At 27.2% G+C, this 21,184-nt stretch overlaps 1 protein-coding gene across 4 annotated transcripts in view; it reads left to right on the top strand.

Moving 5' to 3' along the window:
- The window catches only part of LOC100200597 (probable 3',5'-cyclic phosphodiesterase pde-5), a 67,552-nt gene that overhangs the window by 42,083 nt on the left and 4,285 nt on the right, over nt 1-21,184 (top strand). For all 4 annotated transcript variants that reach the window (XM_065790444.1, XM_065790445.1, XM_065790447.1 and 1 more), the window contains 9 exons: nt 6,814-6,882; nt 6,990-7,104; nt 9,317-9,355; nt 9,712-9,812; nt 12,366-12,452; nt 12,611-12,764; nt 12,848-13,003; nt 16,031-16,203; nt 19,347-19,458. In XM_065790444.1, coding sequence (XP_065646516.1) covers nt 6,814-6,882; nt 6,990-7,104; nt 9,317-9,355; nt 9,712-9,812; nt 12,366-12,452; nt 12,611-12,764; nt 12,848-13,003; nt 16,031-16,203; nt 19,347-19,458 — 1,006 coding nt within the window. The remainder of the gene's footprint in view (nt 1-6,813; nt 6,883-6,989; nt 7,105-9,316; nt 9,356-9,711; nt 9,813-12,365; nt 12,453-12,610; nt 12,765-12,847; nt 13,004-16,030; nt 16,204-19,346; nt 19,459-21,184) is intronic.

Genomic DNA, 21,184 nt, shown 5'->3' with positions numbered 1-21,184 from the left:
ACTGAAAAAATCTACATATACTACTTTATATTATCTTGTATTATTATCATTACCTACTGAACTCTCATAAGAACTCTATTTATATGCAATCCATTGCAAAGATTGCATCGGGTTGTTTTTCTTTATTGTGTATTATTTATTTTCTTACTGCTGATTCTATTAATTCTCTTATTAATCATTAAACAATAATGTCATATTTGAGGTGGTTCTTATAATGATGTCCTCACTCTCATTGGCAAGGTCCAAAATTGTAAATGTTATTGATCTTGCTCTAGTTGCTAAGTGCGAGCATTGGTACAGCCATTGAGCTTATGTAAAATTGCATCTCTTTTTCTTTTCTACAAATACTACCATGGTTACTTTGCAAGTAAGCTGTTATTATTTGTTTCATTAACGAAAACTCAATGTTGCATGGTTTACCATTCAGCTAAGTTGCATCTTTTTACTTGAACTTACTCTTTCATGCTCAAAAAAATTTTATTGATTTAATTTTTTCCCTCAAATATTAAATCAAATATTGGTGCTTTGGAATTCTCTTTTGACTCAATAGAATTTCTTGACTCTTGGCTTTCTTGACTACAGTTTTCAGTTTTTTAAGACTGTTTTTACAGTTTTATAAGACTTGACATTTTCTCCTTAATTTTCTTCTTTTTATTGTTGTTATATTTTATATGAAAATTGTTTTAATAAAAAATAAACTTTTTTTATTTTATATAAACATATTTTTATATTTTTCCATTACTTTTGTTTTCACATTTAATTGATTTGTTTTTTTTATACTATACCTTTTATTACATTTGTTATATTATATAGTTACTATAGTTACTCTAACATACTACTATAATTGTTATTATATTTATTATAACTTATAGTTGTTATGTAAAATACTAATCAGTTGTTACTGTAAGTTACTATAAATAATGAAAAGTTTTACACAACAAAATTAGTTGAATAAAAAAACAATTAAATAGAAGTAAATAAGTTTTCAGTAATAAAATTAAAAATTTGAAATAATTTTAAAAACTTTAAAAGTATCATAATAATAATATTATTATAAATATTAATTTATGTTATATTTTAGTTGTTACTCTTAATTACTTTTGTTATTGTTATATTCTGATTTTCAACAGTTAACAAACAATACAAACAATGACTTATATTTGCATTTAATTTTGATGTTATATCAGCATTCATCAAATGATATGTTAAAATAGATTTATTCCAAGAAATAACTTTTACAAAAACTTTGTTGTTATTTCAAAGCAAAATGCTTCAAATCCCTTCTTTTGGTAAAACTAAACAAGGTGAACACTAACATTAGTAACATCTTCCATATAAAAACATATTACAAAAGATTACTAAGACTGAAACTAATATCACTTAAGGATCGCAGGAAAAAAGGTGACCTAATCCAACAGTTCAAATTTACTCACTAGATTGATCAGATTAAAGTTTGAGGGAAATGAAAGTTGACTTTCATTTCCCTCAAACTTTACTAAATTCAACAACAAGTTATAATCTCCATGGACACAATCAGTGACTTTTGCCTCACTAGTCAAAGATTGCATTGAACGAGAAAATATTTTTACAAATAGAATAACAAAACACTGAAAGCCTTGTTCACAGGAAGCAGCTGATTCACCTTCTGTAGATTTCTTTAAAGAATTTGTATTTTAACTTTCTTGACCAGCTGCTTTGTGCTGCTTTCCTGGGTCAACATAGAGGAGCCTGATGTAGCTCTCCTTCATTGATGTAGCTCTCCTTCATTGATGTAGCTCTCCTTCATTGGTTCAGATTACATTTACACTACATAGAATTAGTTTTGTATTCTTCAACATGATAGGTCATGGGTTATTTTAATGTACGCTTGTATTTATATGAACTTTATACTAATGTTGAAATAAATAAAATTAAAATATCAATATATATATATATATATATATATATATATTTTTTTTTTAAACATCTTCGCTTCAAACAAGGCTGCAAGCAATCACTAATTAAAGTTGGAAGTTACTGGAAGAGAAAAGATGAAGATTGTAGAGCAAGATAACGATTGATGGACAACTTAAAGGATTGCAAAATATATAAATCAGGAAAGCAAGATAAAGGAAGCGAATTCCAAAGAACTGATGTTCGAGCAAAAAAACTAGAGGAATAAGCATTTTTGGAGCACTTAGGAACAGTCACAGAAAAAGGATAAGACTTAATTGAATGACGAGTAACACGAGAATGAATTTTAGTAGATGGCACAAGAGATATATATATATATATATATATCTTGTGCTATATATATATATATATATATATATATATATATATATATATATATATATATATATATATATATATATATATATATATACATACATATATACAACCCGTAGATGTTGTTCGAAAGTTTTTTCCATATTTTGTTGACAAAAAGTAAAAATTAAAATGCAAGACTGGAATTTTTTATTTTTATTAATTGATAGACTGCCTGCCCCAACCAAACCCTCAGTCGATTTAGCAACACTCCCTTGCGGGTCAGGCTAAAAGATAGTAGATGTAGCAGCACTCCCTTGCGGGTCAGGCTATTTGTCAGTCGATGTAGCAGCACTCCCTTGCGAGTCAGGCTATTTGTCAGTCGATGTAGCAGCACTCCCTTGCGAGTCAGGCTATAAGATAGTCGACGTAGCAACACTCCGCGCATAATTTACAGTAAAAAAAATAAAAATAAAAACATTTTATTAAAAAAATTGAAAATAAAAACATTTCATTAAAAAAAATAAAAATAAAAACATTGTTTATATTGTTAAAAACACTCAGAATGTTTTTAAAAACATCTCAGAATGTTATTTGTAATTAAATTAATGGTTTTTACTTTCGTCCAACACGAAAATGTTGGACGAAAGTCAAAAGTAATTAAAAGTGACGTATGTGTTGGCGTAAGAATCACTTTTTTCCTTCCACTCTTCCCAAAGACAACAAACTATAGATCTATATATATATATATATTTATAGATATATGTATATATATGTATACATATATATATATATATATATATATATATATATATATATATATATATATATATATATATATATATATATACATATATATATATATATATATATTTATTTATAAATACACACACACACAGATATATATATATATATATATATATATATATATATATATATATATATATATATATATATATATATATATATATATATATATATATATATATAAGACCGTCAGCTTCAAAACCGGCCCTTTGCAAATTTTACAGGATACACCTTTTTTTTTGTGCAAATAAAAAAATAAAAATAAACATATACACATCATGTTTAGTCACTAATGAATGGTTTTCTATGTGAATATCAGTAATTGTGATTATTATTGAATAGAAATATTTAATTAAAGGGCATTTTTTTCAAAAAAGAGCTAGTTTTGATCCAGCCACTGCACATTTTAACAAAATTTTAATTGTTTTGTGATTAATTTCGTTGGAACCCATGGTTAATTAAAGTCCACCGGGATTTCACACACTTTTCAGTATATTTATGCCATCTATGGACAATTTTAGAAAATTCTCTCCCCCCCCCTTTTTTTAGCAGGATAGCCTGCTAATGTTTTCAAAAAGTTAAATATATTTCGAAATAATTTTTGCCATGCATTAAATTTCTATTAAAATGCAATAATTTAACTAATTATTAGTGGTCATAAAAATTGAAGAAATACCTGCATCACATGTCATATAAGTTTTAGCTACCTGGGTTTTATAGTAGAAGAATCAAAACACTGAAAAAAATTTTAATGAGAAAATTATTATGGTTCTTGCAATATGATGTTTCATTATAAAGTTTCAATATAATACATGGCACATTCTGCGGGCAGGTGTTATTAAATAAATTTATGGTGTGCATAAAATTTCTGCTAGTCATATATAGGCCACAAATACATGTGTGAACAACATTTGAAAGATTAAATTTGCTTATATAATAATTAGCAAGACAAAAATTATATAGCTTTTTTTTGTTATATGCACCTTAAAAAACACATTAAAAAGGCAATCAATGTCATAATAGAAAGTTCTTTACAATAAAATAATTTCAAATTCAAAAAGTTTAAATTACTAAATCCTAACATCAACATCATCAACATCAGATGATCCATCTTCACCACAGCACAGCTCATTATTTTCTTCTGATTCACTGTCCTGATCAGAGTCAATGCCATCTATTTCCTCATTAGGTATAATTTTATTGTAAAACTCAAGATTTTGATCTTGTCTCCAATCAACACCATAATGAGAGTTCAATAACTTTTCTGCATCCTTTATTTTCTTTGGGTTAATTTTAATTTGTGAATGAATGATTGGTAAATTAATTGAATTAAAATTTTTACCTTTCTTGGTCAATGACTTAAAAGCATTAACTTCTACTGTTTAAAAAGGTTCACCTCTCGCCTCAATAATGCTTGGTCTTTTTAACACATTGATTCTTTTACAACTAGCTATTTTGAAATGCCAAGAAACATTATTTCTTAGAATTGCTTTCAAATAACTTTTCCAATCAAAAATTTCATAATCTTCTCCTAAGTGGAAAACTGCAGAATGTTTTTCAATGACCTCCACATTCTCTTTGGGGCAAACAATAATCTTCTTCTTATTGATGACCTTTTCAATGGTGCCAAACACCCTATCTGGTGGGATAAAGGAGTTACCTGTCACTGGGAAATCCAGTTCCACTGTTTGAATATGAGGAGGAGCTTTATTGTGGAGCCAATAACTGATCATACCAATCGTTACTGTATTCTTATTTTGCCCAGGGCATCACAGCACAATCTGACTCTTTTTATGTTGCTAGACATGCTTAATATATTCAGAGAAAAATAAAGAGCAGATGCAATTTCATTTAATCCCTTAGATTGCTCCCCCTCTATCCAATAGTGAGAATCAATATTTTCTTTGTTAAGTGTATTATGAGAGCTCCCTTTTACAATTGTAAAATTATAAAAATTAAGCTGCCTCCTATAATATGCAGCTTGATCTGATAGTTTAGGTAAAGCTTGGTTCTTCTCACAATCAAATGAAAGGGTAACAAGGTCATCACTTACTTCCCTCAGCTTGTCAAAATAAACATCAGCTCTTTGGCAATGGATGTTTAATTTTAAAACTATTTTTCTCTGGCTTGGAGATCTTTTGTATTTTTGATTCTAGTTTTAAGTTCAGAACATGCAGAGCAGGTGTCAACTCTAGGGGTCCCAAAACCTAGATTATACTCTGTATTGAATATATTAGTAAAAAACCATTTGGTAACTTTTAATTGACTATCACACTTTTTGTTATACATCCTCCACATTGCAGCAGTTGAGAGTTCAGCTGGTAAGTACTGCTTACATTTTGAGTGTGATCTACAGTAGTGCTTTTCACTAACTTGAAATGATTCTATGAATTTAATTACTTTCTTTTTTTTCTCAACAAATTTCTCTGCTTTCCTGTCTCCACCTCTACTTTTTTTGGCTGAAGTACCAGATTTGTGATATCTACTGATAACTCCAAGCAGTCTATGTTTTTTTATGCCTAATATTCCTAAAAATGTTCTCCTACAAACTGGTATTCTTATAGAGGAAGAGACAGCCTTTGTAACAAAATATTTTACAGTAAATTCTCTTTTCCTATTTGATTCACCTTTAACACGTTTCGGCTGTAGGGATGAACAAAATGAAGTTGTCCTGGTCCATTTTCTTACTTTTTTGATGATTTTATCAAAATTCATTGAAAATGGTGACATCACTCTGTGACAGGCAGTGACATTGGAAAGCACCCAATTTGTGCTTGCATGAAGGGATTTTTGGTGGACTCTTCTTTAAATACCTGCAGAAAAATAGAAGTTAAAAGTTAATAAACATAATTACAAATAATACTTCATCAGTAATGCATACCTAGCTTTCTTCTCTCTTGCTCGTTTTGTGTTTTTGGGGTCTGCCACGCATTTGCGTGACTGCAGTCTGCTTGTTTTTTTTACTTTTTGATCCTTTTCCATCGCAAAAAGTCTGTAAATGTTTAGTTAATTAATATTTCATAAATATTTTCTACTTTTTCTATTACTTACATGACAAATCACAAAGAATTTGCAATTTCCAGAGGATAATAGCATTAAAAACAAAAAAAATTTCAATATCAGCTGTTGTTATCACGTGGTATGATAAGTGCTTTCCTATTGGCTGAAATAATAAACTGGTTTTGAAGCAGCTGCGCAAACAAAAAGAGCCAGTTTTGCACCATTTGCTGAATTTTACATAGTAAAAGCTATAGGATTGAACCGGTTTTGCACCATTTTTTTTATTTTTCAATATAGTGTGACCATTACAAGACATTTGGCGCACTTCATTCAAAATTGAAAAAAATGTCAAAGGACTGGTTTTGAAGCTGACGGTCTCATATATAATATATATATATATATATATATATATATATATATATATATATATATATATATATATATATATATATATATATATATATATATATATATATATATATATATATATATATATATATATATATATATGTATGTATGTATGTATGTATGTATGTATGTATGTATATATATATATATATACATGATTTTACCAAACTTTTTATCTTTATATATTATATTATACCAAGCTGTTTATAATTATATTGTTACATGTACTCACACAATAATTGAAGTTTGAAAATAAATATGAAATGTATTTGAAATATAAAATAATTTATTTTATGTAAAAGTTTTAATTGAATTAAGTATTTTATTTTCCTGTAAAAATATCTTTTGCAGGGAGATTGATCAACAAACTGGATATACAACACACTCACTTTTATGCATGCCGATATTTATCCGGGGAAAGTAATTAAATTTATTACTTTATTTATTAGAACTTATTTTTAATACTACAATTTTTTTTTTAACTGCTTTCATAATCATATTTTCAACTGTTTAAACTTTTTTGTTAGCATCATTGGAGTTGTGCAAATGGTGAACAAGAAGAAAGGTGTGTTTACTCCCAATGATGAAAAAGCTTTTCAAACATTTGCTGTGTATTGTGGACTTGCTCTTCATCATGCTAAGGTTTATTGTTTTGTTTTTACTCCTGAAAAAAAATTGCATTTCAAAATACCAAATTCATAATTTAAATAACACTGTGGTTATTACACAAATATGCGTGGTTTTGTGTGTATACTTTTGGATTAAGTTGCTGAAAAACTAAGCTAAAATCTTAAATAGTTTTTATTCTGAATTTTTTTATTTTAAGACATTAATTTTCATACCTTTTAAGCCTCGTTTCCCTTATTTTCCTATTTATTATCTCCCTTATTTTTGTATCAAGTTGAATTGTAATATAATTTTAGTAGTTTGTGTTATATTAATTTTATCAATTTTTTCAAATGTATTTATTTTGCTTTATGCACAAACACACGGGCACAAAATCAGACAGAATCTTAAGTAAGCAAAATATTATTTTATTGGTTATATTAAACTTTATAATTGCTGTACTAGAATCATTATTGATTGCTAAATGGAGTCATTATTGATTGTTATTATCTAAAGATATTAGCCAATCTTGCACCTTTAGTTTTTTTTCTTTAATTTAGTAAACATGTAGCTTTGAAATAAATATAATTACTGTTGTAAATTTGACAAATGATTTCTGCCAAACAATATTTATTATTTTAGTTTTCTGAACTTTTTTACTCAGATATTAGCATACTTAAAATTTCTTTTAATATTATTTCAAAATTCTCGTCAATAAATAAGAAACAAATTAAAGATAAATATTTACTTGCTTCCCAGCGGGCATTTGTTTTTAAAAGTTACATTCTAAATTTATTTTAAATGTCTTTTAAAGGTCTTCTAAACATTCTTACATAAAGAACATCTAAAAGATGTTTAAAAAATGTTTAAAAGACATTTAGAACGTAACTTTTAATAACAAATGCCTGTAGGGTTATTGTGTAATTCAAAATGAAAACTTTCAAATTACACACCAAGTAATTTACAATTTACATTTTTTAGATTTTTTAAAATCAAAAAAACTTTAGCCACTATTTTTTTAAAAACTGCTACAATGAGAAATAATGTTAAAAACTGCACAATGAGAAATAATGTTTAAATTTAAGACTTTATTTATAAAATATTATCTTAAATTTCAAATCTTTTTTCATTTTCAAATTCTTTTTCATCATCTGCAAAAATTTCAGTTGTCTGTTAGTTCCAATATGTTTCAAATAGTTGTCATTAGCAACAACTAGTTGTCATTAGCAACAACTTTAATTAGCTTTTTTTTAACAAAAGAATATTGAAGAAGTTGACATTTTGTTGCATACATAAAACAATTCATCTAGAACCTTCTATCATATCTAGTTTAAGGGAAAAGGGAAACAAAATTCTATAGAATTTCTAAAAACTTTTGAAACATATGGTCTGTAGAAAATTTAATGGTATTTCTATAGTAACTCTATTAATTTCTATAGGAAACGCTATCAAAAATTTTTTTTATTTTAAATATATGTAAAAAAAGAAATCAAATATATATAAAAAACCTTTTATAGCAATTTCTATATAAATTAATAGATTTCTATAAAAAATTTTATTAATTTATAATTATTAATTATTTATAATAAATTTATAATAATTATTAAAATAATTGTTTAATTATTTATAATAAATTAATAAAATTTATTAAATATTATTATTTTTCATAGACTTTGTATTTAAAAGGTTTATAAAAATTTTAAAGAATTTTTTTCCTGGGTGTCATAGATCTTAAAGGGGCCTTTAAACCTTTAAACCTTTAAAGCTGATGTAGCTGTTATACATAATCATAGTAAATTTTACACCTTGCATAGTGATGATTGAAAACTAAAAACTTTAGTTAATTAGTAAAATGTTATTTTATAAAGGTATACAATATATCTTTCCACAAAGCAATTTTTTTTTTTCTTAACCTAAGGAAAATTATTCTAAGCATTAAGAGTATTCAAATCGCTAATAACAAATTTGCTATATTGCTATTAATTCATTGCAACTGAAGACATAACTGAGGACATTGATGTATCTAAGGACATTAAAATAGTTAAGTAGATTCTTATTAATAGTTGAAGAAATAAGGTTGATGCAAGACTTTTTTAAGAAATATGGTTGCGAACTTATCGTTCGCTTTAAAATGCTTTAAAATGGTTGCTAAAAATTGTACTTTAATATGGTTGCTGATGATGGCTCTTTACAAGATGCTATCTTGTAAAAATGTTGATTTTTATATTTTAAATAATATATTCTTTAGCTTTATGACAAGATACGTCGTTCAGAGCAAAAGTATAAGGTTTGCATTTTTATATAGGCATATACAATGTCATATATGACATCATATATGGCATTATATATGACATCAGATATTTTTTCTCATATATGTGACATCAGATATTTTTTCACATATATATATATATATATATATATATATATATATATATATATACATACATATATATATATATATATATATACATATATATATATATATATATATATATATATATATATGTATATATATATATATATATATATATATATATATATATATGTATGTATACTTAATGCATTACCAAATGGTTAATGTGTGTAAATATGAGTCTGCGTACTTTAAATATTTTATATATTTATCTTAATAAATTTTTTCAGGTTGCTTTAGAAGTTTTATCATATCATAGCACTTGTAATGAAAATGAAATATGGGCTGTGAGAAACTGTGAGAAAAAAACAAAATGGGAAGACATTAGCAGGTGATTGCGAAATTTTTGTTATATTTAACTTTTTAGGCTTAGGCAGCTGCCGTAATGGCATTAAACATCAAATTCATTCTTGACTTACAAGGTTTTTAAGAAGTTGAATGGATGTTATTTTATGCTATTAAAAATCTACATTTAATCTATAAATTTTAATGCATATTGTACAATTCACTCGGCCAAACTTACTAACCAAAAACTTTTGTCTTAAATAATAGTTTAATAGCCAATTAATATTAATAGATTTACAAACGTATAGCTCATAGATGTACAATTATATTCTTTAAGTAATTTTCCTTTTTTTTATCTTTGTTATGAGAAGAGTTCAAAATGTTTGGAAGCACAAAAAGATAATTTATGTATGATAGATTATATCAATTGTAAATACTACTTCAATTAACAAGAATTAAGTTTTGTTAATAAAAGTTAATTGAATATTAATATAAGATATAAGTTAGGAGTAATTTACTACCATAATTAATAACCAGTTCAATAATTTCCAGAATATTCTATAAAGTTAAAAATGTTTCAAAAAATGAAAAAATTTGTAACAATCTAAATAATATAGTAAATAAGAAAAAAATATTACAAATAATGTTTATATAAATATTATTAGTAATATTTTTAATCTTTGTTTTCAAATCGAAAACATTTAAATAACTTCTTTATCAGTTTGTTTTAGTTATTTTAAACAAATTACATTAGTCAAACTAAAAAATTCCAGTTTTGGTTTTAATTGTCTAGTATTAATATTTTTTTTTTTTTTCTTCCACTTTTGGTTAAAAGAAATTTTTTTTTAATTTCCAGTTCTCATTAATTTTTAGTACCAGTCAACTCACTATTCATATTTCAATTCATAATACTAATTGCGCAGGTCAACAAAAAACTTATCACATTAATGCTCTTATTTAATAATGTTCTTACTTATTTTTGATTTGCTGGAAAAATAGGGTTTTATTATATAGAAAATATCCAATTTGTATGAGCATGGAAATAAGGATGCTATACTGATGATGATGATAATGATGATGAACTAAATTAAGATCTTCTCCTGAATATTGAGAGATATAGATATTTAAAATTATTCATAGTAATTTAAAGTAAAAAATAATTGAAGTTTTATACTCGTTTTACATCCACTATCACAAAAGGTTATTTAACATTCTATCAATTAAATCTGCATAGTTTTCAGCTTTTTTATTTTTAAGAAACTTTTTTGCAACATCCACAAATGACAACTATGCAGTTCCTTAAATCAATTGTTTTAACAAGTTCTTTATCATTTATAAGGTAGCGAATTTGTGACCAATAAAAAATTCTAGCTTTTTTTTTTCTTTAATGACACACCAGGTAATGTTTTAACTAAATACCAAAAACAAACATCAGTTTTCAGCGCTTTTAAATTGTTTTGTGAAACCAAGTTTTAGATGGAGTGATGGAAAAACTATTTTGTTTCTGCTAACAATGGGCTCATTCATTATTGCGAATAGCCAATTCCTTTTGTATTTAGTGATGCTTTCTTGCTCAACTATCCCATATGCATAGATAACATGAAAATTTAGCAAAACCTTTCTGCTGACCAAGGAGAAAGTTTTTGCTACCATTTTAGATCTACACAAATAATCCAGATGTGTTCTGCATACTTAATCAAGTTAAACACCATTTTAATGTCATGGTAAGTCTCTTTCAAATAAATAGAATCACCATTTAGTAAAGAACAAAAAATATGACCACAGTTCAAAAGTACACATTTGAGGCTTTGCTTTGAGCTATCGATAAACAGCCTCCATTCTGTTGGATTACATATATAAAAACCGAACTGTAATAGGAGACTTGATATATCATTACGGAAAACAAATAAATGAACTTTTGACATGCTTTTTTCATAAGCTGACAAAAAGAAACCTTTAGAAATTGGAATTGGAATCTTTTCAGAATGTTGAATTGGTCTAATAGCAGAAGGAATGTTGGGATTGGCTATTTTTTGCTGCTTTATTTTTCCAATACCAGAGATTGACAAGACAAAATTTGTCAATATGGTTTACGGGTTCCCTCCACACCACGGTGACTCTAAAAGGTAAATTTTTTCTTTTTCTTTTTGTTCAATCTTGAAGGCTCTCTTTGCAAATATGGTACGCAGTTTGTGGTGCCCACTTTTTATTTTGGTCACCATGTTTTCATAATGCTTACAAAAAACTGAAAAATTGGAAATTGCAAAAAACTAGAGCTTGCCAACAAAAATTAAGTTCAGCATTAAAAAGTACATAAAAATCAGTTTAAATATCTCATGCAACAGAAAAAAAGTTTTTGTTTTTAGTGTATTTGTTTTATGTGTTATTATAATTATAAATAAACACCAATATACAATGATGTAAAGTCAATTTTGTTGCATCAGTTTAAAATTTTAAAGTTTAAAAGCATTGAAATCAAGATAAGATTTCAGAATTAAAACCAGAGTAATAATAACAATAATAACAAACAAACCATAGTAATAATAGTTTCTTTTCAAAACCAAAATAAATATTTTTATTTTAAGTTATACAATTTTAGGTTTGAGTTTAATGCATTTGATTTAAAAGAATTAGAAATGGCTAGTATATCTATTGATTTGTTTCGAGACCTTTTTCAAACTGATAGGTAATTTTGTTAATTTTATTTTTTCAAAAATTATAAGATACAAATTTTTTTTAAATATCTAATAATAAATAGATTTTCTTTGTTTTAAATTTTTATTTATAATAGTTTAATTAATTTTATTATTGCAAATTTATTTTTAAAAATGAATGTTACTTTAGTCGCTTTGATTTGACTGAGTTAACAAGATTTGTTTTAACTGTAAGAAAAAACTACCGACGTGTGCCTTATCATAATTGGACGCATGCTTTTACTGTAGCCCATTGCATGTATTGTGTTGTGAAATCTTCTGCAGGAATCATTGACGGATTAGAGGTAAGAAATTTTGAAAGAAATTTTTTGGCTTAGATTAGAATAGTTATAGCTGTAACATATTTTTGATGTTTTAAATTAAATAGGCTGTTGCTTTATATGTGGCTTGCTTATGTCATGATTTGGATCATCGAGGAAAAAATAATGAATGGATGAAGGTGGAAGGAACTCCTCTTGCCTCAGTCTACACCACTTCCACACTTGAGCACCATCACTTTAACCAAACTGTTACTATTCTCCAAGTAATTTCTGAAATATTTTTATATTTTAGATATTTTTACATTTTGGATAGAAATATTTTTATATTTGTATTCTTTTTGTATTTTCTAAGGAATAGTACAAGTTTGTGTAACATAATTAATCTTTTACTGTTGGTTTATTTTGATGTATTAAAACATTAGACAATATTAGATTTAAAAAAATGCAATAATAATTGGATCTTTGCTGCCCTGTTAATTTATTGTTATCTATAAAAATCGAATAAAAGTTTTTTTCCCTATTTTTATGTTTTTAAAGAATTATAAAAATTTCATATTCATTAATTGAGGTTATGTTAGTATTTTTCTCTGTTTATTAGAAAATATTACATCAAAAGGTCACATTTATATTTTTCTCTGTTAACAAATAAACGAAAAAATAAAAACAAAGAAATTTGAAATTAAATGATACAAGCTAAAATCAAAGTTGATTTTTTAACCAATCTTAAGAACAATCAATGACTTCCAATGTGCTTGGAATCTTTGAACATTTAATAAGAACTCTATCACTTTTGCTAAAGACTGAGTAAGGAGCATCAGTAGACAAAATGGAAAATATTTTGTTAAACATTGTATAAATAGAAATCTGAAATAAACATGTTTCCACCACTTGAGTATATTAAATTATTTTTGATTAACTATTACTGGCATATCACATGCATTTTTTTTTTAGTTCCATAGAAGAGCTTTTTAATGCAAGAGATTTTTTGAATTACCTTATTGGTTTTGAAAAATATTGGAGGAGTAGACAGAGTTGTACTAGTAGAAGTAGACAGTTGAAAAAGGCAGAGTTGACTTTCCTCTAACACTGAAGTGTTCAAAAACATAGACTTTAACTTAAAACTTAATACTTACTAAAAAAAAACTTAATTTTTACTTTTTTAACAAATTCACTTTTAACACTGTTAATTACATTCAACTTTCGACACTGTAAATTACTTTCAACACTGTAATTTACTTTTAATTTTCAGCCCTGTAAATTACTTTCAACTTTGAATACTGAAAATTACTTTACTGCACTTTAAAAACTTTAAGCGCTGTAAAACAATCAGCAAAAAATGTAGACAGTAGAGAATTGCTGTTCAATGAAAAAAAACTAGATGAATAAAATATTTTCGAGCATGAAGTTATACAAAGGGATTAAAAATATGGTTCCGGGAGAGGTTATTAATGAAAGATAATAAATTAGAGGACTCAGTAAGAGCATTTGATTATTCAGTCATTCATCAGGATAGAAATATAAACATTATTGTAATGATGATTAGTAACTAAGCAACTAAGTATTTTGGGGGTTAAAATTCACCAGTTTTGGCAAGTGCCAAGCTATATATCATAGAAGAGAGATTACTTACAAGATTAAATGTTACTCAAGGTAGGTTCGGAAAAAGTGTCTATTTTATCAAGACTGGAATGAGGGGGAAATATATCATCAGCCACTTTAGTGGTAAAATGTATCATCAGCCACTTTAGTGACGACCTTTAATATAGATAAAAAACGATCTTTAATATAGATAAAAGTAGAGATGATCTTTAATATAGATAAAAAACAACATGAGACCAAGGAAAGAACTTTGTGGTAGACCTTGTGGTTAGTTACTAAAAATGATAGGAGAACTTGATTACTGCAGTTAGAAAGGAATGCTTCAATAGTTTCTGATAATTTTCCAGATACACCATATGATGCCAAACTATTGAAATCCTTTGGTATGTGAAGAGCAATACTCTTGCATTTATGAAAGTAATGGCTTATTACTTCCAGATTGATAAAGAAAACGGGCTAGGTCAGTTTGATAAGAATTAGCATCAAAAGAGTGCAGTCTTATAATAGCATCAAAAGAGTCTTGTTTGATTAATAGTCTTATAATAGCATCAAAAGAGTCTTGTATCAAAAGAGTCTTAGAAATATGGAGATAAAGAGCTAAGAGGATGATGATAAATGAAATTGTAGACAAATGTTTATAAAGAAAAAGTCAACAGAAATAATAGATTTTAGAACATATTGGTAAATTGATGTATAAGTATATGCCTGGGTCAAGCATGTTTATTGGATAAATATGTTTAATAAACATTATTAAACATATGTTTAATAATGTTTATTAAACATATTTATCCAATAAAACTAGGAAATCCAATAAAACTATGTTTTATTGGATTTCCTAGGATTTAAAGAATCAACACTCTAACTCAAGAGTGAAAGAATTGAGTTTAAATTAGTCTCACAAAAAGTGAGTAGGTCTGGTAAATTTTCTAGGGGTGAAGGTTTACTTTGAAGGCCATGAGCATTCCATGAACCTTATTACCAGCCTCAGAACCAATTAACTGAGTTTTAAAGCTACACACTCATTATAAGATAACACAAAGAGTTGTCTAGTCATTGCCAAACTGATACAAAAATATTAGCATAGACAATACTCCATTCAAAAAAACATTGTAGCAAGTTTACATCTATGTCTGTTGATTAGAAAAGAAAACGTACAATGCTCAACAAAAATTTGCTTACTGTTAATGTCTTTGCTTATAAGGCGTCCTGAAAGTCTCTGGAAACAGTCAGATAAAGATAAGATAAAGAGATAAGATAAATGTTTTTATTGAAACAACATCTCTAGCTTTTACTCAATCAAGAGCTCCGAGACAGAAGCATATTTTATATCAGATTTAAACTTTTTTTATATTTGATTCAAAAAGGAGTCCTGCAAGATAGCAGTACATATGCTAGTTTGTACTGGATTACATGCTTTCAGTAGCAGGGTAATCATGATGACCTGATCTGACCTTAAACTTAATACAATCCTGATTTTTGTTGGTATCCTGACAAAAGCAATCCTGATTTTTTTGACAATAACAATCCTGATTTTTGTCAAATATTCTAAGATTACCTTGTTTTTTCTAAGATTACCTTAATTTTTTTGTTTTATCTAGCAGCGTGTGTAAGATTATTTTAAACATATTTGTAGAATATATTTAAACTATATATAAAGTATATTTAAACATATGCTTTCTGATTTAATTTAGCATGAAGGTCATAATATATTTTCTCAGTTAAGTCAAAGCGAGTATAAAAGGGTATTAGCAACTGTTCGCGATTGTATTTTGGCGACTGATCTTGCACAGTTTTTTGGCAATAAAGCCAAACTATTTGATATTGTGAAAAAAAATGAATTTAATTGGAAGCTTGAAGAGCACAGGTATTTTTATTTATTATACATTTATTAGATTTAACATTATTATAAAATTAATATTTTTTTCGTAAAGAATGTTTTAAACCCTTATTTAAATTCATGTTAACATTTCATTTTCTATATGTCAGGGTTGTTGTTCTATTGTACAGGGTTGTTGACCATTGTACATTTTCTTTTCTAATCAACAGACATATATGTTCTATATGTCATATGTGCACATGTTGTATGTACATACGTACATATGTTCTATATGTCACTTAATTTGTCAAAGTTTTTTGTGTGAGTTTTTTTAAATATATTTTCAAATATGTGTATTAAAAAATATTGTTTTTTTTTATTTTTTGTCATTATTAAACTTGAATGATCTTTTTTTTTTTTTCCTAAGGCTGCAGATGCCATTACAGTTGAGGAGGCTTTTTATTTTAAATAAATGTTACAACTCAGTATCTTACCTTTTACTGTAAAACAAGGCTGGGCTGCACAATGCTGTGCTAAGAAATAAATTGATCACAACTAATATCAATAGTTGTAAAAATAAGATAACTGATGAAAAATGAAATTTTTTTAAAGGATCCTGGTGTGATGTTAAAATAATCTTATAAAGAAAATCTTTATGAGTAGATGAGGTTCTTTAGCAGTGATAAAGGCAGCTCACCAGGAGATGAAAAAAAAAAAAGTTCCACCTTAGTGTGATAAGAAGCATGTTGAACTTGGTAAAGTTTTTGTTTTTTGCTTCTTTTGAGACCCAACATGACAATAAATTTTTTTTCCGAATATTAGTGACCCGTCAAATCTTCATGGGCTGTGTGGCAGCCCTGAAAGTATTTTTTTAAACATTGCACCACCCTAGCACATCTGATAGTTTGTTGACTCAGGTGACTCACTGGTCAGAAATAATTCATTGATCAGTGGCTTGTATTAGCTGGTGAGAGTGTTGATGTGATTAAAGGTATGGTATAACCCAAATTGACTAATCAAACATTCAATCAATGTTAATTTAGTCAATGTGGGTTATATCTGAGATAAGAGTGGAGAGAAACCTGAAATGGAAGGAAGAAAAAACTAGACATGTTGCCTGCAAAAGACTTACTCGAAGGGTGGCCATTATTAGTCAAGACATTCATCATACTCATTATTGAGTATGATGGTTGTTGATACTATTTCTTTTTGGTTTTATATGAAGGAGTGCAAGGTGTTGGTATTTTAGTAACAGAAGAATAGATAAATGATAGTTTAGATAAAATGAGTGAGAATCATTGTAAAAAGATTAGATAGTGGAGGGCAATGCCTAATATAGTTTCAGTATATGTACCTCAAACAGAAATGTTATTAGAATTTTTGGATGCTAAGGTTTGATAGATGCTGAGGTAAATAATTGATAGTCTGAAATACATGACTTATAAAAATCGACTAAAAGAATTTAACTTATGTGTCAGATGGAATTAAGATGCAAGGGGATTTTGTTTAAATCCAAATGCATGATAAAAAAAATTATTGACTAACATAAGAATAAATCAAATCCAAGCAGAGCCTAAGTTTCACAAACTAGTTATTTATGACATCAAATTGGTAGAACATCTGAAAAAATGAAGAGATTCATATGGGTATTGAAAATTTGGATGAAGTATGTAGATGAAAAAATTAGATGAAGTATATAGATGAAAAAATTGGATCACAAAAAAAAAAAATGAAATGCTTGAAAAAACAGGCTCAGAATACAGAATATATCAGAATACAGACAGTCTGATAAGGTCTATCAGCCATATATAAAACTCAATTGTATGAGCAGAAGTTATTTTGAAAGATGCTATATTTAAAAAGACAAAGAAAATGCAGCATTCAAAGTAGTAAGTCAAATGGTTAGGATGTTGATAGAGAAAGCTGTATTAAAAAACTAGATAGAAAAATAGATACAAATAAATTTAAGTGAAAGCAGGTGAATGGCTCATTTAATTTGCCATGACTAGAGATGGTGTCTCAATAAAAATACTTCTCTTCGGAAGATATTAACTGCATCCAGCTACTGTATTGTAGAAGACTTTAGGGGTAAGCAGAATAGTTCTGTTGACTAGACTCGAACCCTTTATATCTATTAGGCTGGCATAGATGTAAAACTTTGTTACATTATTTCCTGCCTAGGATGATAAATACTGGATCTTCTTGACTCTACTTATAGATTTTTGCTTGTGTCTCCTTGATAGTGGCAATGCGACTCTTTCTATCGTCTCCAAAGTACCCTCAGGTACTGCTCTTATACCCAGTTTAATGGTTCTGAGTCCGGCTGGTAATAAGGTTTTTAGAACTCTTTTGTTTTCCAGACAAACCTAATCATTTACTTTTACTCTTTTCCCGAGTCAAACATCTTACTGTCAGACAATCAATACAGTTTTTGATCTTCTTGTTCTACAGCTTGTTCAATCTTTCAATTACAACAGTTAGCAAGTTAACTGTTGTAATTGAAAGATTCTTGCTAACTGTTGTGATTGAAAGGTAGAAGTGGCAAGGCAGGGGCTATTGCACTTAACATATCTAAATCTTTCATTAAAGTTTGGTATACTGATCTTTTTCATACGCTTGGTTCATATGGTGTATCTGGGAAAGTTTTTGAGATTATCAAATCATTTCTTTCTAACCATTTTATTAATGTCTTCCTCCAACACTCTTCTTTATTTCCAGAGAACTTCTTGGGTACCTCAAGGTTCTCTGTAAATGAAGAAGAGTGATGCAATGAAGCTTTTTTTCTTTTAGACAAGGTCTAAAAGAAAAAGAGCTTCATTGACTTCATTCTCTTCATTGTCAAGTCAAGAATAAGCGACCAGAAAATACTGAAAAAAAGGTGCAGAAGAGTGACCAAATGAAGTTTGTAGGTAAACGTTCATGAAAACTTTATAGTTTTTAATTTTTTAAAAACCAACCAAATATTATGTTTACTAGGTTATGACTTAAGTGTTGCCCTGAATCAAAAGATGGAACTAGTTTGAAAAGATCATTTTAAACATTTTTTAACTAAAAAATTCTCATCTTTTTTGTTAAATCTTCTTTTACTTATTTGTAAATTCTTTTGTAGAGAATTTGTCCATAATATATGCAACACAAAATACTAATTTTTTTAAACAACATTTTTGACATTTTTTCAAAATTTGCTTTAGAGGAATGATGAGGGCATTGGCCATGACTTGCTGTGATTTGTCAGCCTGTGCAAAACCATGGAAAACACAGTATGAAACAGTGAAGGTTATTTTTCAAGAATTTTATGCTCAGGTTTGTTTAAATATTATTTTGTTTAAAATTATGTTAGAAAATGCTCCCCCAGTGGGAACAAGATAAGTTAAAGATATATTAAAACACATATAAAAATAGACATTAATAGGTTTATTAGACATCTAAAAAATGTCTTGTGCCTACTGGGACATAACATGGATAGCAGCATTAAATTGATACAAATTAAAGTTAATAGTTTAGAGTAATTAACTATGATAAATAAATAACATAAAACATTAGAACATATATTTAAATATAGAATATTTTTCAGTAGTTTTGTTTAACTTGACCATTTTTAGTAAGCTTAACTTAAGCTTTACCTACCAAGATTTGATATATTAGGACATGAAAAGTAAATCTTTTTAATGGTATTTTATAGTTGAAAATACTATGTCAATGTTGTATTTTTAAACTATGAAAAGCTGTCCATATATTAGATATTGAAATATGTTAAGTGGGTGGACTAATAAAAGTATGTTTGCATGAGGGGTTAAAAAATATAAATATATGAGGGGTAAAAAAAAAATATAAACGTGTATATAATCATGAATAAATATATGAGGGGTTAAAAATAAATATAAACGTATATAATCATGAATAAAAAAAGATTGCAAAGAATACTTTTGGGAAAAAGTTACTTTTATCTCAAAAAGTATTTTCTGCAGTTAAAAAAGGAATGTTTAAAATTAAAAGATATTTTGTATAAAATGTTATATGGAAGAATATATGTATATATATATATATATATATATATATATATATATATATATATATATATATATATATATATATATATATATATATATATATATAATATGTGGTTGTGGTGTAGTTCCAAGTTTGATCCCCACTACTTCCCTGGTAGCGCAACATTCAAAATCTCCAAAACTGTAGTGGCCCTTTAGGCCTTGAGAATTTAAATAACACTAAAAAAGAGAATAAGGTTTTAGTTTTGAAATTATAACACTCTTGTCTAAAACAAATCTTTGAGTGAACATTGCATATATATATATATATATATATATATATATATATATATATATATATATATGTATATATATATATATATATATATATATATATATATATATATATATATATATATATATATATATATATATATATATATATATATATATATATGTATATGTATATATATATATATGCCATATATATATGTATATTATGACAATATATATTAACAACATTACGACAGTGTGACAATGGCTGCAGGAGCAGGTCCAACTATGTACTATGTTTACAATGCATTTTTGCATCTTGTCTGAAAGAGAAAGAGCATCATTTGAAGATCTGCACCTGATATGGTAACAGTGTTCCATACAAGAACAGATTTGAGATTTTTTTTTTAAATTTTAATTCACCTCCCCAAGGCCATGAAGGCCACTACAGTCAAGGAAACTACTTTTAGTTATGGTTACAACCCTCTCTCAACTCTATAACTCCAAAATACAAACCTTGACAAACAAGGCCGCTGCGCAGAGAAACAAGTTGAGCTTGGTATTACCAGGGACGTGGTGAGGATTGAACTCAGAACTTCTTGCTTAGTAGGTGAGCGCTCTACCACTGCACCACTACCGCCATTTTTTTTTTTTTTTTTTTTGTTATTCACCTCCTCAAGGCTGAGAAGGCCACTACAGATGAGGAGGCTACTTAATAGTGGTTTATAACCCTCTCCCATCTCTATAACTCCGAAACATGAACCTTG

Source organism: Hydra vulgaris, chromosome 02 (genome assembly GCF_038396675.1).
Source record: "Hydra vulgaris chromosome 02, alternate assembly HydraT2T_AEP".
NCBI classification, from domain to species: Eukaryota; Metazoa; Cnidaria; class Hydrozoa; order Anthoathecata; family Hydridae; genus Hydra; species Hydra vulgaris.
This window is presented reverse-complemented; position numbering and strand designations above follow the sequence as displayed.